The 20,056-nt window shown below is 43.4% G+C and overlaps 1 protein-coding gene across 1 annotated transcript; it reads right to left on the bottom strand.

The window, feature by feature from the left end:
* Positions 1 to 14,028: 14,028 nt before the first annotated feature.
* UBIAD1 (UbiA prenyltransferase domain containing 1) lies at positions 14,029 to 19,621 on the bottom strand. Its single transcript, XM_040084715.2, has 2 exons — positions 18,979 to 19,621; positions 14,029 to 18,076 (listed from the first exon to the last, which is right to left on the bottom strand). Exons 1-2 carry the CDS (start codon positions 19,499 to 19,501, stop codon positions 17,589 to 17,591), a joined length of 1,011 nt encoding a protein of 336 aa, XP_039940649.1. The 5' UTR covers positions 19,502 to 19,621; the 3' UTR covers positions 14,029 to 17,588.
* Positions 19,622 to 20,056: the final 435 nt, after the last annotated feature.

Here is a 20,056-nt window from a genome sequence, read left to right as displayed (position 1 = left end):
AATATAACACTTCTTTTCCTCCTGCCTAGTGTGATTGGACATCATGAACAGAAAGCAGAAAAAAAAAATCAATCTGAACGCCTCCCTCATAAAGAATGTTCCTCACAGTGATGTCAGTGAGACAACTTGCCTGGAGTGCAAGAAAGGCCAAAATAAACCAATTCAAACAGATGACTGTTCTTCTGTTTATTCTGTGATGGGCATGTGCTTGAAGAGACCATATGCTCACACCTGTACTTGATAAGATGTCATTGCCCTGTAGCAGCTGTCCTCACCAGTAATATTCCCACAGCATGCTCTTAGGACAGGTGCCCAAACTGCCCAGAAATATGGGATTCAGCAGATCCCCGGAGCAATGTCTCGCTGAATTGCAACTCCAAAATAACAGCTCTCAACTCTGTGCTCCCTCATCCCCCATTCTTTAGTGTGCTCCACTCCCTTCACATTCCATCTTTTCCCCATACGTTCATTTGCCACCCTCTCACACCAGCTCCTTCTAAACCAGATCGTTCAGTCAATAACAGCATTTGACACTTCTAAGTCAAGTATTTCCTATGTTGTGAGCTCCATCTGGTGATGCAACTGAAGCCTTATCTCCAGCAATCTTCACAGTGCACAAAAGGTATTTTGTGCTAGACACAAGGGGTCTGGGATTGAACAACACTAGGATAAAAAGCCTTTCTGCCTATTGGAATTTCCTTAAAGAGATCAGTAACTACAAGAGCTGCTGTGTGGCACAGGCAGTGCAGCCAGCTGGGGAGCCAGGCAGAAGGCTAGAGGAAAATGGGGAACATGGCCCAGCATCTTCAGAGGGAGCTGCCTCCATATCCATCCTGGACAGGTCCTGGCAACTGTCTGCAATGAGACGAATCTCCCACCCCAGATGAATATTCCTGATCTATCAGGAGTTAATCCTTTTGGAGCAGTGCCTTTTCAGCATTCACACACAGAATGGGCTGGTCTCCTTGTGTTGCAGAAAGGATCTTGTGGATTTGGTTGAACCACAATGACAGAGCAGCCTGAGGGAAATGGATTTCTCATCACCTGTAGTAGCAGAGCACTTGGGCTTCCTCTGCTGCCAGCACAAATCTTTCAAATCAGAAAGAAATCTGAATCACATATCAGAACTTGTTAAAATTGGGCATCAGAGGGCCACTAAAAAGATGTCAGAGAAGAATAAAGCAGTTTTTTTCTCCTGCATATCTGGCTCCTTTCATAACTGCATATAACACTAATGTGAAAAGTACAGCACCATAAGGACAGGACAGTTCCAGCGTGATCAGGATTTGGTGGAAGTTCTAAAACTTGTGGGTGCCACAAGGCTGCTGTACTGCATTTCATGCTGACTTTTGAACCCTTGCCCCTGCACCCTACTAAGAAGCTGGCTTTGAGGCTGACACACTTTTGGAATCACAGGCAAAGCTCTGAAGATCAAGGTGGATCAGGTTTCCAGGAGGGGATGAAACACAGCCACTTGGAACAACACAGTACTCTCCTTAGGCCTGAGTATCTCCAACTAGCCTCCTTTCCTCAATGGACATTCTCCACGAAACCCTCAGCCTGTGGTTTCCACTGACTTATCCTGCCCTGCCTCAGCGCCTATCCTCTCTTTTTGGTCAGGACCTCATCCACCAGAGGACTCAGTTCTGAGTATGGACTTCTGAGGAATCTGGCTCACACCCCTTTGCCCCGACAACTGCAAATGATAAGAATGCAGATACAAAGGGAAATGCACATTTAGGTGTGCTCCAGCTGCCTTCCCTTGGTTTCTCCCTTTTTGGGAGGCAAATTTGGCTTCCTGGAGGCATTTTACTGGGACATCAGCAGGGAATAAGGGGTACAAAACACATTATTTACTGCAAACTGAAATCACAGAGATTCCACAGTAAATTGGAGTGCAATGCTGTTTACCTGTTTTATCCCATGTCTACTTCAGAATAAGAATTTCACAACCAAATTCGTTGTTTAGTATTTAAAATGTTCGCCCTCCACACTCCTTCTATTGAGGGAGATCCCAGTACTCTGAGACAAAGTGTTCAACAGATTCTCAGACTGCAGGAAAATAATATAAACCCAGACCAGATAGTTTCTTAATTTCAAGAGATAATAATTTACCAATATATTAGCAAGCAAAAGAAATATATCTCTCTGTATATCTATCTACAGTGTTTAGGATTTCATCCCTCATTTTTGTAAAATTCATGAAAGATTTATGAGTTATTCAGCTACTCTGAGTTCCTGGGATATTGCTAATAAAAATTCCCCTTATTCCTATTGTTACATCTGATCAACCCTCAGCCAGTTCAGACTTTTAAAGCGCAGATTCTTTTTTGTGGAAGAATTTTAATAACTGCTTCATGAAGATGAACATCAAGTTTTCCTACTCCATCATATTCATCATTTTCCACTTTCCCATCATAACTTAGAAGCCAGGCAGATGAGACATTAATCCCTTTTAAAGACAGGAGTCAAGTTGGATGAAGGAAACCTCTGAAACCAGATAATGAATCTCTACAACTTCTTCAGCTCTTAAAGAACTAAGCAAAGGTAGCTTTTCCTGAAAGTAAATTCAGGACTATTATCACCACAAATTACTTACTGATACACTGACTGCATTCAGTTCAGCCAAATAAGGCTGAATTGAGGACTCATTCAAGTATAACTCTTGTGCAGCAAAAAGAATGCTGAGATTTGACTACTGACTATTCTTTAATACAAGATTTTCTTCCTAGACCTATTTCCATGGTCTCCTTTCCTCCTCTTGCCACCCATTCTCAATTCCTTAGCAATCCATACTATTAATTTCAAGGAAATCTTTCAATGACCGTGGATCAACCACAAACTCCATGCTTGGCAGGCCACAGGTTTCCCTCCTGCAGGCTCTCAGGGCTGAGATGTTGTGCTTAGTCTAAGTCCTACTCACTTCCCAAAGGAGAGCTGGGCAGGGTGGAGCTGCCTGCAATATGTCACAAGACAGGCTCATGATGAGTGAGTCCACAATATTGAAGATCTTTTCAAAAGAAAAAAAAAAAAAAAAAAAAAGAAAAAAAAAAAAAAAAAAAAAAGATAAGGAAAAGGGAAAAAAAAAAAAAAAAAATAAAAAAAAAGAAATAAAGAGAGAGAGGGAAAAAACAACCAAACGAATCAACAAACAACAAATCAAAGGAAATCTTGTCACGGCTTCCCAAAAAAATAAAACAAAGTAAACTCTGTCAAATATACTCTATTACCTATGACCTAGATTTCCAGTTTTCCATATTTTCAGTGTTTCCTCCAGGCCATGGTCTGAAGAAAGTAAGTGCTGTCCAGGGTCCAGGAACTCAGCTGCTGAACCTTAGAGATACAGAGACGTACTCCTTGTCAGAACTAATATAGAGATATATGCAGCATCTCCAAGAGGCTTCAGTTTGAGCAGATTATCCAGAGCACGCAGTGGATGAGCTCTTTAGATATTAATCCTTTTGCTTTTTTATCTCTTTTCCTGCACAGTCTTATCATGCACTGCAGCATTTCCAGTGATTAGGCCTCTGCTGCTTTTGCGCGGGAGTTATTTTTTCAAGAAAGTTATAGCAAAACCCATCAGGGATTAGGTTTGAATATTGACATCTGGCGTAACCACTAGAGAGATGATCCGGCTCTGTGAACACACAGGGTTAAAATCAGAAAAAATCTGGAAAAGCAATTTTTCTTCCGGCTCAGAGCAGGTAGCAGGGGCTGGCGGGCCTGGCCCTGTTCTGCCGTGTGGGCCGCGGGCCTGGCGGGCCAGCCTGGTCCTGCTGCTGTGGGGTTTTTATCTTCTTTTCTGTTAGAACTGGAATTAAATGCTTGAGAGAAGGTGTTCGTGTTCGGACTCAGATGTTTATTAATTCTTATCTATAGTACAGCCTCACAAGTCGTGAGTTCTAGCTAACAAGGTGAAAAATGGCTCTCTCTCTATTTCTTTCCGAGGTCTTTTAAGCACTGATTGTCCAATTATGAAAGGACAATTTTAATCTTGACAAAGATCACCCCTTTTATCTCAAAAAGTTATGTCCCACGCTCATAGCAGATTATGCACTGCAGAGCTTTGGAAATCCCGTCCCTGCTCATTGCCCACCATCACATTGGATATGTCTAGCGTGTGATCTCTGAAACAACCACTATCACACAAGTCTCACAGTGCATCCAACGCAGCTATGATTTCAAAACCTGAAAAGAGAGAAAACAACCTGGGAATCTTTTCTACAGCAGTCTGGAAACTGTGAAAAATCTGGGACCATTCTTACCAAGGAGACTGTAACAGAAAGATGCACTTTACGTCTTTTGGTAGCAATAGGATCTGGCTAATGCAAAGAAAGGCACTAAAAGTTTAGATACTCTTGTAGAAAACCTGAGGATAACACAACCTAGAGGAGATAACTAGGATCTGTCCTGTAGGAACTCCTCAAAAAAGGAACTTGCAAACTGAACTGTTACTGAAAATCGGGGAGAAAATAAAACCCTCTAGAACAATATTTGAAGTGATAGAAAATCAAACATTATTTTCTGGCCAGGATGTGTCAAGGGAAATATTCCAAACACACATGGTTTTGCAGGATTTCCCCCCAAGCTTTATATAGTCAAGACATAAAGATGCACTGTTTCAAAATTCATTGATCTAGATTTGAGCAACTCCCCCAGTATTCAGTTTCCTATTGGATCTCCTCTCCTCCGATGTTAATTAGATCTTCATTCTTTGATTTTCTTATCAGTCCTTTCTGGACCAGATGTCTCCAACTCTGCCAGAGGCAGCATCTGAGGACAGATGTTCATAGATGGCCAGGGATGTTCCCTTGATTTTCCATGGATGGCCTTTAGCTCCTTGGGGCTACTCCCAGTCTGTTGAAATGTTAAGCCCATCAGGCCTCACCTAGAGAAACAATGTCCTGGAAAGAAGCTTCAGTTCTCTTCCCCCTGGGCAAAGGTGAACAAACCTGGCTAAAGCTGTATAAAAATTTTTTAAACTGGTATGTTTTCCAACAGGACCTCTAGGTTATAGAGGCAGCTATATGGAAGCAGTCCAGGCAGCCAAAGAGTCTGCAGAGTTCTGCTCTGGGGACTTCTGAGGTCTGGTTAATTCCTCTGACTCTTAACCTTGTAGTTGTCTGCCTGTCAGAAAGGGAAACTTTTAATAATTTTCTTCCAAAAATTTCCATCGCAACTAAAACCTTGACATGTTGAGATGGAAAGAAAAGAGCCTGCACCAAACCTTTAGAGAGAAAACACTAAACAAAATTAGCATTGCTCTCTATACAGCATCTGCTTTTATTCTGTTTTTGACAGCCCTGGGAGCTTCTGGGATTTTAAACACTCAGCATACTTCAATGTAGATTGGAGAATGGGAGGGCATATGAAGTACAGCAGCAAGGACAGGGAGGTTGACAAGAAAAGCAAGAGGGATGCAGGTGCTCTGAGTACACAAGTTTTATGGATTACTTATCCAGTAGTACACCATCAATTACACTGCTGCTGTCTCAGCTGGGTGAACTCCTGGCAGACAGGAGGCATCTGCAGAGATGGATCTGCTCTTCTGTCACTCATGATCAAGACCAGCATTCCCCACTCGTCCAAGTAGGTACATGTGCGCTCAGTTCTGCAAAGGAGTTACTGAAAGCATCACAAATTGCTCCAGAGGTCCAGTGGCCATCTGCTGCTTCCCCTCCTGCTTTGCTTGGCAGGTCGTGCAGGGAAGCTGGCACCACTGGTTCACCCTCTGTGCCATAACCACTGTTGCTGGTCTGGCACAAACTCCATGCTCAGTGGGCGTAATTGCCAGCCATTTCTGAGCTCAGAGGAAGATGGGGACTAAAATCTTTCAAGTGTTTTCAGCAACATTCTAGAAATCACTGCACCTTAAGTAGCCTCCCTGCCTACAGAGTGCTGTAAGACCCCTGGAGGAGAGGATTCCCATAGGACACAGTGTTTATCAGTAGCACAACATGAATCAACACACACCAACGCCACAGCCCCTACAATGTGTTCCTAAATGCACAGTACAAGCAGCAAAAAATATCTCTTTGTTTTCTCTTCAGCTCTCTTAGCTGATCTGTGTCTTTGCTTGGTGGCTCTTTGTGAAAGGAGTTTTTGTGCTTGTGGATTTCTGTTCCTGCCTCTAGATCTACAATAATCCCATAATTGTGATGCCAAGCAGTGCCTGAAGACCATTTCATCACAGTCTGTATAATGTGCAAATACCATTAAGTTTGAGAGACTTTCTCATTAATTCTCCATCCCAGTGACAAGCCAGAAATTACCACAATTGATTTTCCCCACTCATTATCAATCATCCAAGAACTTTGTCACATCTCATCTGTCCCACCTGGGTCCCAGCATACACTTGCGGACTTCAACATACGTTAAACTAATAAAAAACAACAGTCATAGCAACATCAAACCCCAGAAAAAAATCAAACTGTGTATGTTCCTAACTCCTTTGGTGGTAAACTTCCCACTATGTACCAGTATCCTACAGTGGCCAGATTAAGGAAGAACTGATTGTACACTGCCTGTTGTGTTAATATTGTCTCTCTTGCAAACAACAACAACAAAAAATCCCACTCCTCTGTTTTGCTTTAAAAACTTAAAGAAAACAATTCACAGGGTGTTTACTTCCTGGAAGAAGCAAATTCAGGCGTCTGAAATGCAGTTAGTCCCACAAGCTCTCTGTGTCACCCTAGAGAGCATGTAAATAAGTGTAATCTTTTAAAATCATCAGTTCTCTTTGGCTCATCTGGATCCAGAGTACTCAAAACAGGCTCAGAGATGGAATTATCACTAGATAATAATAACCTTTATGGAAGCTGTTTAAGGGTAATGCTAACCTTTTTTATTAGGTGACTTTTGAAATTTCCAGTACAGATTTGGAATACCAAGCAATAAGAGGTCAGAAGGGTATTTCAATCTGGAACTGTTTCTCCAGATAATTGGATTCCTAATCCCTGAAAGGTCACGATCTCAGTTTACTGTGCTAGGATAGAAGGTGCCCAATTAGTTTTTTATTACATGATCCAGCACAGGCTTTGGCACTGCCGGCAAGGTAACAACTTGCAAACCATCACAGGGGAAAAAAATAAAGATTTTACTGCTACGAGGAAGTCAGGCTCTGATAGACCAGCTCTGTCTTGTGTTCCCACTGGAACAAGAGTGGGGTACAGCTTTCTCCCAGATACTGTGAAACAACAGCTCACAACATCCACAAACACAATGGATAATAAAGTTCATTTTCCAAAAGGTGCTGGTAGGCTAGCTCCTATGGAAGAGCCTGCTCCTGTCTAAGCAGGCCTGGATACAAATGAGTTGCAGAATAAGGACTTTTCAATTAAAAATTCTAGAGCAGGTATGTTTTATTTCCAGCTGGGGCGCATGGGGGATCTTCCATCACACAAGTACCTGGTGGAGATGGGTTCCAGGTTTAAATACACACAAATCCCAAAAACAAACCCACATTTCCCTGCCCAGCCGTTCCTTACCCTCTCTCCACCTTCTTGCACTTCCCATTATACTCTTTTGTGGTGCCATGCCTCCTGCTGGGCACGGGCAGGGGTTTTCTGATGAAGTAACAAGTCTTCTTCCACCTCTGAGCGGGCACGGTGAAGGTTTGGCCAATTCCCAGGTCAGATTGTCCTGGCCAAAACCAGAGCCTGGTTCTTGCGGCTTTCTTAATCAACTGGTTCTGCTTTTATCAGGCCTTCACAATACCTAAGTCCACTTTACTGAATTTTAACAATATACATCTTATCTCTGTGGCCTTTACATAGCCACTAAATTCCTGTGTGTTCTGTTAATTGTTTCTCCCTAACAAGTTACACTCCTATGTGTTCTGGTGCAAGTTGTTTCTCCACTTTTAAAAAATTGCTAAATAAGCTATATATTTGTTTCCCCTCCACCTGCTTAAGCACATTATATGATCCTAAAATTCTGAATTTTCATGGACATACACGTTTCCCATGTCACAAACTTTTGCAGCCCAGACCTGGCAGCCCACTGGGTAGTACTGCTCTGTGTTGTCAGCTTTTTCTCAAAGTCATGGCAGTGAAAGGCAATAGCATTAGCAGAAAAGCATGGAGGAAGGGGAGGTGTTCTATTCTTTATAGAGAACCCATATTAAATCACAAAATAATCTCTCAGCAACTGTGAAGTGTTGGGCTACAGCACAAAGGAGCTCACAAACACAGTGGAACCAACTTCTTGTAAATAATCTTCACAAATGCAGAATAAAACACAGAGGAAGTTAAACACACTGTCCCCATCTCTGTAGGGAGTTTACAGGAACTAATGGCCTTAAATCTAGTCCTAAACAACAAGAACAACCCAAAATAACCAAACCAAAAAATCAGGAGCTAAAATCAGCATCACCTCACAGAAATTCAGGAAGGTCTTACTCCAGATCATACCTGGTGTGTTCTTAATACTATTAGTGCTATCAACAACCACTGAATGTTTCGTGCAAAGACTCTGCCAATGAATAAAGAGAAGGAATGTGTCTCTGGAAAAGAAAGCATGCTCAAGGAACTGCTCCTTTCTGATTGAGACACTAGACAAAAACTGGTGCAAAGAGAGGATTAAAGATCACTGACAATCAGACAAAATGATGTCACCTCGATGGTACCTAAAGTGGCTGTGTCAGCACATGGAGCATTGCAGAAAGGAAATTCAACCCTTGTAGTTTCTGGAGATAAATCAAACCTATTAATTTGTTAATATGTGTAAGGCTTACTGTACCCAGATGATTTTGTAAGTTCTTAACTAGACCACTTGAGCAACCAAGGATCTCGTCTGAATCCTCTCACATACCATTGCGGTCTCAGGGATGACATTTTGTTGTCTTTTTTTTTCACTGCAGACCACAAAGGTGTGTGGTTTTTTTCTAAATATGTTAATTTCCTTGTTAAAGGAAATTATGGAAAATTTTAAGGCTATACTGGAACAAAAACAAAGCAAAAAGCTGACAGAAACCAAGACTTTCTCCTTCATCAAGGGCTGAGCTTAATTCCCCATGTAGCCTGGTAAATACATCCATTCATGTGTAACAAGCTTTATGGCAGGATTCAGATTTGAACAGATTTTTATAGCCCAAGCACAAAATCCCCCTTGGTGAGGCAATAAGACGAGCTGCAACACCACCACAGACAAAGGACAAAGCTCAGGGCCAGCAGCGATGCTGTGAGGTACCAGGGATCAGAGATGAGCACAGCAGGCTGCTGACAGCCAGCTCCCTCTTCCCCAGGACTCCAACACATCCCAGCCAGTGCTTGGCAGCTCTGCCAGGCTGTACAAAGCTCTGCCAGATCCCCTCAGCCAGGCTCCACGTCCAGCCTCGGTTCCTCACACACAGCTCTTCCAGCTCGCTTCAATCCTGCCTTGTCACCACATGTCCAGGCTGTTCTGCCCATCCAGGATGGATATGAATGGTGAGCACTGACTGAAACCATATTCACCTCTGGGCATCGAGTCTGGGGACTCTCTTCAGTGCCACTCACTTGGCAGTGACTGAACAATTTATATCAAATTGAAGAGTAAGGAGTTGATAATGAAACTGTTTAATTTCCAGCTCTGATTCAGCTGCCACCTGTAAAACTGCAGACAAGAATGGGCTCTGGAAATGCTTTGGAAGATTGTTAGATTTTCACCAGGCACTGCCTTCATCTTAATGCCTGTGCCCACTGACACCAGCTTTGTTATTGTAAATGACTCCTCCAGATTCATTACCACAAGAACACAGCTGCCTGCATCCTTTCCAGACAGGTGTCACATGCAGAGCTCAAAGCTCCCCACACTCAAATGTCCTTTTCTGTCCAAGAGGGCTGTCACCCCAGGAAAGGGGGAGCAGTGCCTGCTGAAACTATGGAACACCGGTCTCTTTGGACAGCTGCCTCATGTCAAGGACAAAAAAAAGGAGCACAGGCTGTGTTTGGCCGCTGACATTTTACAAATGCCTGTGCTCATATTGTGAACAACCTTCCTGCCACAGAAACCGACATTCACACCTGGATTGGCATCATTTCTGACATTCACACCTGGATTGGCATCATTTGATCACCCTTTCCATTTTCCATCATTGGCACCCTTTCCATCAATGTCAGCCCCAGCCCCAAGGAGTTTTATGATGCTTATTTCAGACAAACTGCTTAAAGCTACACAAGTTCCAAATGCCACATTTCTATATGCATCTCCTTAGCCTGAGAGTTTGGGTCAATTTTACTGTTAAAGCTCTTGTTTGGCAGATGAAAATTGAACAGTCGGTTTTCGCTATTCCCATTGCAGCACGGACATTTTTACTGCAGTTCCTCCCTATGACCCAAACTATTCCCTGTCCCTTCCTCCACTCACAGACAGGGTTCACAGGATTTCAGTTTTCTCCCCAGAAGTGCTAGCTGGAGAATGGTGACTAGGATGGTGAGGTCTTGAGTAAGAGAAAGAATCTACCTCAAATCCCATTTTCCCTAGAAACTACAAAGCCTTACTTTAGTAAATGAGGAAAACATTTCTTCCCTTAAAATTTTCCTCCAGAAGATGCTTTTTAGACAAGTCAGAATGCAACACATATTCTCTCCCACACACAAGAAATATACGGATCTCGAGAAAACAACCATATTTTTTCCCTCCTGTGGGTTAGTTTGCTAGAGAGATTGATATTCTTCTTTTTATGTCTCAATCCTCAGGAGACATCCAGGGCTCCTAAATTACTTGGATTTGTTTCTTCACCATCTGGAGATGAGTTAACTCTTAGTAGGAACATGCATCACTCATGGATGTATTTGCACTCAACCCTTCCTAGCCCAACACTCTTCTGTGATAGGAATTTAGGACATGGCTGTTTCTAGCCGTGAACATTCCTCAAAACTGAAGATTCCTGGACACACACACACACTGGAAACAGAGCAATTTTCTGCTTAAGGGTTTCCCAGGACATAGCTCTCCAGAAGCCAAGGAGAAGGACAGTAGCCACATACATAGGACTTGCAATCTCAGAGGCAGATATGAAATTCATAAATTGAGCCAAGTGATCTCACTTTTCCAAATCCCAGGCTCTTCAGTCTAAGATCCACACCATCAGCTTCATGAAATTGCTGAATATCTCTGGATAAAGCAGCACTATATAACACAGTTAAAATACCCTACATATAGGAAAGAGGGTTTTTTTTCTCTAGAGCACCTGAATTTCTGTGTTTCCACATTTTATGCAGTGTGGCAGCTATAGCAGGTCTATAGCTCAGCTTCACAAATAATTTGACAGACATTTGTATGTTGCATTCCTGTCTCCTCCATCAGCGATAATGCAGGGATACTGACAGAACCACTACTAAACCTGGAGTAGTTTGGATTCAGCTTCCCCAGCTCATCCTTTCTCTTGCATTTGAGTAAGTTGTAATCCTGGGATCTAATGAACTTGAAAACCAGGTAACTTAGGATATGGATTTTAAAATCCAGGCCATCACTGCTGAAGGGAGGACAGAGACTTGCTACTGCTCACAGAATAGCAGGTGATTCCTGCCCTGTGAGCTAGAGGGGAAAAAAAAGAAAAATCTTTTGACATAAAATAACCAGAATTTCAGCTTCTGAAGTTCATTAATATATAGCTGTCCTCTCCAGCTCTCTTCTTGATCTTTGCCTTTAATTCTCCTCTCCCCATTCATGTGCAGATGTTGTTCCACCTTTTCCTGGAAACCTCAGCTACAAAGGTTCAAAGAAGCAGGGATGCTGCAGAGGATTCATTCAGAGAGGAGCTTTACAGAAAGCCTACAATCATCGGGGAGGCAGCTTTGCGTTTCTTGGTGGCTAATTAAATTCTGCTTAAGAACTAATTTAAGGGAGAAGAAAGACCAGATGAAGAATGGTATGGCACAGCACCAAGTATACTCTTAAGGCTTTATTGAGCTCTAGAACACACACACACACACAAAAGCACACAAAAGCACATGAATCTCTTGTGCTATTCCCAAACTCTCCTTTATTTATATTGACTGGATCTAGGTTTATACAGCAGTACAGCTATCCTCCACAGGTTAAAATACGACTTAACTGTGGCATACAGTGGCCTCATGTCATACAGAAAGTAATTTATACTCTATCTGAAGTCAATTCATCAACCCTTGTGCCAACAGCTAACAAGACTGGGAAGATGGTTTATTAGACTCTCTTTCCATTAGGTCAAAGTCTGAGAAGCTGCTTAATTCCCACAGCAAGATGATTTGTGCAGATGTATTTGCAAACACTGTGTGAGATGTAAACTGCCTCATTTTGCTCCTTGTATCAAAGCAGCAATTGGTTTATTCCCTCACCACTAGTATGCCAGCCCTTCTGGGGCACAGATTTTGGTTTTTGGCTTGATGGCACACCTATAAGCATGCATGTTCTTTATTCCTTGTGCTACATAAGTGACAAGGCACACAAACCAAACCACTCCCTAAAAGAACTTTCCATTCTGTCCATTCTAAAGAAGATCCTAGGTTTTATTAAAATCGCTGACTGTTCTGCATTTCCCAGTAGCAAACTGATCATGGACCTTGCACTAGAACAAAGAGCAGGTTTCTTTCTGAGGGAATGGATAAATTTGACTGATAGCCCACTGTACCTGCAGATCAGTGAGAGAAATGTTGGAGTAAGTCACACTCTCTCAGCTGACCCCAAAGGAATGCTTAACTATGTCCTTCAAGTTTTTGTCATTAATACAAATCCTTATGGGCCACCGAAACATCTGGATTAGGACATGGGTTTTCTTCAAGACGTAGCAAGAATAAACACTGACAGCATTGAAAGTTATCATCAGAAGACAGTGTAAAAAAATCCCATGACAAATTTGTTCATTTTGAGTCTTACTCTGAGTTCAGACAAGCACAAAGACTTTGCTTCAGACAATAAAACATGGGCATGATCCTGTCCAGCACTGGGCCTGTTTCCTTCAGACATACAGCTGCAATAATCCAGCCCTGCTGAGCTTTATTGAAAATTACTCATTTTTAGGCTATGCTGAGAGCCATTGATTTTATCTTGGCTGGGTATTTAACTCCACCTTAAAATGAAAAATAGCCTTAAGAAGCCAGAGCAGCATTTCATTCCTTAAACGTAGTTAAGCAGGCTCAAACTCAAAGTATAAAGTGACAGAAGGTGATTCAAATAAAAATAATCTACCCATGACCAGACAAAGCAAGGTGTGAGGGGAAAGGCCTAGGTGTTAAGGTTTCAGACTGGAAAGGAGAACTGTCAAGTACCCTCCTTCAAGGAGTATCACCTTGAGTAAGGAGCAGTGATTCAGTCTACTCACCCAAGTAATGGGGAGAATAGAGTCCAAGCTCCTAAAAACACTATAAAAGCATTAATATTTTTCACTTGGGATTCAAGATGTGTTAAGAGCAATTGAATGAACAGAAGTACATCTCATAGAGCGTGCAGACACTGCATTCTTCCCCCAAGTCTACTGCCCCTCATGCATAACTTGCCCACAGCCTTTTGAAAGCTCAGCCTCAGCATCTGACCAGAGAGAGCTTATTAAACTATCAGCAAAGGCTTTAAAATTTAAGAGCTGACTGGCTTTCTTCCATTTCTGCCAGTACCTGCCTAGGCCAGGAGCATCTGTCCAGTCATAATCTTCACAATAGAAATTCATCTGCAGCCACTCATCTTTCAAGTCCCCTTACACCAGAGGAGACCCAATGAGATACAACCAAACACTAAAAAATCCTTTGCAAACACGGCTCATGGGTTCCTGCAGAGAAAAAGCGCTGCAGCGGCAATGGAAGAGCAATGCTGCCATCTGCAGACACCCGGAATTGAAGCCTCCTCACTTGGAAAGATCAGCCCGTGTATAGATGCCATGCTATCCTGCATTTTGTCCTTTATAACGATCTCCAAATGCGGTTGTGGAGCACACCGTGCCACTGGCCAAGGCAGGGAAATTTCAAACCATGCTTTAGGGTCATTTATGACACACATTTATGACAGCACCCATTATGCTGTCACAGTTCTACGGAGCAGGGACCACAGCACTGCAAAACTGGCAGAACATACTGGTGAGGATGAGAAAGTTCATCTTTATTAAAGGTGTTAAAGTTCAGCTGAAACCTCCTTATAAAAACTGAACAGTACATGGCACAGAAAACTGCATCAGAGAAAATTCTGCACATTGATTAATATAACCAGAACTATTCTAAGTCTGCCATTAGTAGGAAATTATCACTGCTACAAAACTGTTTGTCTTGTGATAAGGACGGACAGGGCTACTGGATTCATAGAAGGACTTTTACACCAAAAAAAGTATGATTTTCCAGGCACTTATACTATAAACGTGGCAGATGAAGACCCTCTTTCGTGACCATGTTTTAATGCATGTGCAAAAATACAACTTGAGTAATAGAAAAGAATCAAGCATAGCATAATTAAATGAGTAACATTCAGTTTATTGGGTAAGAAGAAAGGCCAGGAGGTGCTTTAGGACACACTAACAGATGGGCTACAGATCTGTTCATCTCCCAGTGCCCACTCATCACACTGCAATACAGCTCATCAAGAGTGACCTGAAGGAAGTTTCTCAAGTTTATATTCAGGGGAAGTAGCATGGGACAGGGAAAAGGGGGTAGGGGAAGAGAGCCAGCATCTTTATCACAAAGCAAACCAATAAATGAACCTCTCTTACCAGTCACTGATTATATGTGAGGATTATCTTGGCCTAATCACATTGGCTAATGTGTTAGTTTGTGTTAGTTTGTATCTAAAATGTTTTCTAGTACTAACAAGTTTTTTGGAAAGCACACAGAGATAAAGCACTTTTTACTTTCAAAGCTCTCTTTGACAAAGATGTCAGCTCAGCATTCCTGTAAGACAGGCAAAAAACAGCTGTTTTCTGAGACACAGAGAAGTTAAATGACTTCCTCAAAACCATGGTGAAGAATGTGTTAGCTATTATTATCCCTAAGAACCTGGAATGATACTGTTTTTCAAAGAGAGGGAATTGGAGGCAACCAGCATCTGCTAGCAAGGAATTACCAAATTTTCATCTCAGTTTCACTATTAAAATACTTTGAACCCCCCCTACCTTGGAAAGTATTCCATACACATATTTTTGTACTAATGAGCTGTTTCATCTTAGTATCAAAAAGCCCTGGTCCTTTCCAGCCCTGAGTAGACATCCTACCCAGGAAAGGGTAGTCAAGATACAGTAAGAGTTACATACTCCACGGCACAAATAACCTTCCCATTATTACAATTACAGTTATCACAGATACAAGCCAAGTTACTTTCAGGAATTTAGCTGGAGTTTTCTAGTTTCTGTAAAAGAAGTAGAGAAAGGATAACTAACCATTCTTTGAAAATGAAAGCTATTCAAAACCAGGCTATCCTGAAATGAAGCACAGCTGCTACAAAGAGCAGGATTAACCCAATAAAGCTGCATATCCCCTATTGCAAGGTTAACAGATTTGTCAGCTCAGCCCTTACTTATCCCTGCAAAAGCTTTTGGTTTGCAGAAATGTGCAATGGGTATTGAAGCCAGGCTCTTCTTCATTCTGTCCTCAAGAAGCAACAGTAGAAATTCTGTTGTGTATATCTGCATTGAAAACAGTTTCCAAAACCCTTCTGGATATCTCCCTCCATCCATCCGAGCTGAACTTTTGCATTTTAATCCTAACAAGTATTTTCCTGTAGAAAGTTGCTGAAATCCATATTTTCTTGTCCTGTGCCTAGGCAGAACAGAGAGATCTTTTGCCCATTTTAATAAATAAAGGATGAAACTGTGGCTCAATTAATAGGCCTGCAAAGACTCCTTCCCACTGACTTCAGCTCAGATGTAACTGCTGCGTAACACTGGATAACGTGAAGCTGTAAAACCAGTTTCTAAAGAGCTGTACCATGTAAGCTGGTACCATCAACTCAGCTTTACTGCTGTCAGTACAGCCCACTAATGGGACATTTGGCTCTTTCAGATTTACAGAAGGGCATAACTTACCTGTGACAGATGCAGGGTTACACCACGTGAGTTTATTGCTAGTTTATTGCTCGTGTGTAAACGCCCTTCATACAGTGCTTCACACACACACACACTTGTTCAAAAGCAAGGCTGTGACCTGGCACCAGGAGCTCTGGTCCAGCACCTGTGTCAGTTCCTCTGAGCTTTCCACAGCTCCTGCTGAGCTTTTTATGAAAATCTGCAAGCAGGACTTAATAACATAGAAGAGAATTCAGTTGCCACCAAGTAATGTGTTATGGATCAAATCCATCTTTGCACTGGAAGGCACATATTTGCCCCATTATGTTTGGCATGTTTTTCACACAGCTACACAACTGCTGAAATAATCAACTCCCCAAAGGGCCACATGAACAGCAAGTGGCAAGATCTGCAGCAGGAAACAAAGCAGCACTGTAAGGTGTACAGTGGGGAAAAGAGGTGAGGAACTTCCCTTCAGAGAGCACTTAATTGTGATTCAGTGACAAAAACTCTGGACTCCATTAGGAAAAATCTTGTTAACAAAATTGATTTCTTCCTGTTTGCAGTCCTAATTTTTATGCAGAACCAATGCAATAATCCAGATTCGTTATTTCTAACACTATATCTTTCTTCTTTGCTGAACTGGGCTTCTTACAATAAGACTTTTTACTATAATACTGTGAATAATACTCTAAATAAACAGAGAAAAACAAATTTAAAAATCTGGTTTTTTAAATCAAGGATTTGTTGTCCACCTATGTATCCATTAATCCATAGATATTCAGAGAAATCTGGCACTCTGTCAGCTCCCCCTTAACTCAAAAACTGTCATTTCAGAGAGTAAATTCTAAGCAAATATAAAAATGGAAACCGTTTGTTTTTCTACTCATTGAGGGCTTTCCAGTTGCATGGTTTGCATTTACAGCTCCAGCTTTTGTAGCAGAGAACGGATTTACTGGTTCTGGCCTAAAGTTTGTGCAGTGGGTTATTTGTGCTCCCTTTTAGCACCACAACCCAGAGATTTACAACTTTGAAATTTCTAGATTATATGGAACAAGCAGAAGCAATAGTTCATGAATCAGTATCTAGTGCATTTCAGGGAGCTCGGAAACAAAAGCTCGAAATTTGGCTAGGGAAAAGCAAAAAAAATTAAAACATAGAACAGATGATTATGAAATACACTAACAAGGGAGTGAATTAATGGCACCTAGGTTGTGATGCCAAACATTTGGCAGTGTTTTCTGATCCCCATACGGGAGTCACTGGACTCTTTCGCCACTGTAAGAAAAGAAGTGATAAGAGCAATCATTGTGCTTGTAAAGTGAACAGAGGGTGTGATTTGAGGCTCTTGAACTGACAGTGAAAAAATTAGGTGGCAGAAGGATGAGGTTCTTCCAACATTTCCTTGACCTTATGTCACCTTGTTCCTCAAAGCAAAACCACACAGTTCTCCCCTTCTGAAGAAGTGACAAATCACTTCTTTGAAGTCTATTGTATAAGCTATCCAAGACCAGAAATCATAACATTCATTATCAACAGCGCAAGGTGGTCTTTCCATTCTTCTCACTGTCCACAATGGGTCATTTACTCCTAACATCCACTGTCCATTGGCATGAATAGTGAATTATGAGGCCTGACCCTCCAGCTCTTTTCACAGTTTGGGCAGAGCACCAGCTGGTGCCAACGTAATGCCAAAAACATAGAAAAGCCCCAGCAGGAGATTGAGTTTGGCTGTCCGCTGAGGAATTTTGTTGAAGCTCTGACTCCGGAACTGTCTTTCCAGTGAAAATGCCATGGGGATGGTGAGCAGTGGCAACGCCATGCTGATGGTGTAGCGTGTGGCCAGCACACAGAAAATCAGGTAGGGCAAGAAGAGCAGCACGGTGTAGAGAATATAGGAGAAGGTGGGGCCAATGAGGATGGCCAGGGTGACGATCCCCGCCTGCCGGTCGGACTCCATGTCCCGCGTGTTGTTGCTGTGCAGGATGGCCTCGGTACTGAGGGCCAGAGGGACGGCGTAGAGCAGGGGTGACACGGACAGGTAACCAACCTGCACTGCGTGGGCAAACATGACAGCCAGGGGCCCAAAGGTGATCAGGATCACCACGTCGCCAAGCGCAACGTATTTAAATCCAATTCCTGCGGCAAGACACAAGAACAGAATCAATCATTTAATCGTTAAATAATTCAAATGACAGAAGAGAATGGATGGCGTAACTGTTCGGCCTCTTTCCCGTAGGAATACTGCAAAACAACCACAGCACATGCAGCTGTGGACAAGAAACGTTATCTACTTCTCCTTTTTTAAGATAAGGATTTCTCCAGACAAACAATGTAATAAAAACTAAGGGCCAGGTTAAAACCATCTAGAAGTACCTGTCTCTGCAGAAATCTATAGAAATAAGGTACTTTTCAGTGTGATCATGCATACTAGAACCTGCTCCTGGAGAAATACAGAAAATGCTCAGCACAAATGCAAAACTGACAAGATGCTTTCAGGGAAACCAATATAACTGAAAATCTGACAGTTTGAAACTAAGTTATTTTTGCTTCTCCTAGTAATGACATTTCTGTCTATCCAACGCAGGAAGACACTAAAATATCCTTGTCTTATTAAGAAGAATCACAAACTGTACAGCATTCACAGTGAAGCTCCATCTAAAGAATAACAACAAAACATCCCAAAACCAAGTAACATCCCCACCAAAGGAAAGAAAATATGCCATTAGCTACAATGCTAAAGGATATGAGATGAACATCACAAAAAGATTCAGCAATAATTCTGATAAGCATCTAAAGCCATATATGTAAATAAAAATGTCTCAACACCACCATCTAACTGAAGATCTTAGTATGACTCTTCCCATAACATTCAATTGCAAAAAGTACAAGTTTATGTACCAGTACTTCAGGAAACACCACAAATATTTTACGGCAGCGCACTAGATAGATCACGTGTGTCTTCTAGAAATCTTTTAACAATTCAGCTGATTCTATCACATCTACATTCAGATTCATGACAAACGGGATGCAGCATTTACCTCCGGTATAAAGGAAGGAGCTGGAAAGTCCTCCAAAGTAAATCAGGGCCAGGTGCTCCAGCTTGAGCGTGGAGACAGCATAGAGCCCAGCAGCGCAGAGACAGCCCACGGTATAGAGAAAGACTCCAAACCGGACTACATCCTGCGGCTCCAAAATCTGGTCCACCAACGTCCTGTCATCACTCTTCTTGTGATCGATGCCTTTGGAAAAGTCATAGTAGGTATTCACCAAGTTGCCGGCCCCGTGCACAGCCAGGACGGTCACGGCGCTTCCCACCAGCAGCCCCGGGTCGAGGGCTCCCTCGGCCCGGTACGCCAGCGCGCTGCCCAGCGCCACAGGAGTCAGCGAGGCACTGAAGCTCCAGGGCCGCAGCGCCAGCACATAGGCCGCACACTTGTGTCTCCAGCTGCCGGGGGCGGCCCCGTCAACGCCCGCCAGCGCCGAGCCGCCGCCGTTCCTCTCGCTCCCGCGGGGGCTCTCGGCGCTGATACTGATCTTCTGCACCGGGTCCGCCGGTCCCATGCTCGCCCCGCCGTGTCGCAGCAGCAGCACCTAGAAGGGGAAGGGCCGCACGTTAATGGGACGGCGGGGCCCGTGGGCAGCGAGGGGCGCCGCCGCCACGGCGGCCTGCGGGGGACGCCAGAGCGCCGCCATTACCCGCCGTACCGCGACCGCCAGCCCGCCCGGCCTCGGCACCCCCGCGGCCTCGCGCGAGGGGTTCCGCACCCGCCGGCACCGCCCGCTGGTACAAATTAAAAGGAAAATGAAGCGGCCCACGGCGCCACGCGCGGCGGCGAGGGGGTCACCCCGCAGCATGCGCCAGCACCACGATTCACGCCATAGCCGCCACGGAGCGCCCGAAGGCCGGCGCAGGCACAGCCGCTGTCACGGGCAGCCGGACACGTTTCAGCGGTGCACACCGGGCACGGCAGCGCCCCGCTCCCTTCGGGCACGCGCAGAGCGCGTTACCCGCGGCTGGGCTTGGGCTGGGAACGAGCTGAGAGCTCATCGCCCTTGCCGTGGGCAGGGACACCTTCCACTGTCCCAGGCTGCTCCGAGCCCCTCCAGCCTGGCCTT

Source organism: Hirundo rustica, chromosome 22 (genome assembly GCF_015227805.2).
Source record: "Hirundo rustica isolate bHirRus1 chromosome 22, bHirRus1.pri.v3, whole genome shotgun sequence".
In the NCBI taxonomy this organism is placed as follows: Eukaryota; Metazoa; Chordata; class Aves; order Passeriformes; family Hirundinidae; genus Hirundo; species Hirundo rustica.
Note: the sequence above shows the minus strand (reverse complement) of the source record. Positions and strands in the feature narration are given on the sequence as shown.

Excerpts from the sequence above, each read along its gene's own strand:
- UBIAD1 (XM_040084715.2), bottom strand. The coding sequence starts at position 19,501 with ATGGGACCGGCGGACCCGGTGCAGAAGATCAGTATCAGCGCCGAGAGC. Across the intron at positions 18,077-18,978 it reads CTCCTTCCTTTATACCGGAG|GAATTGGATTTAAATACGTT; the intron begins GTAAATGCTGCA and ends GTCTTGCCGCAG.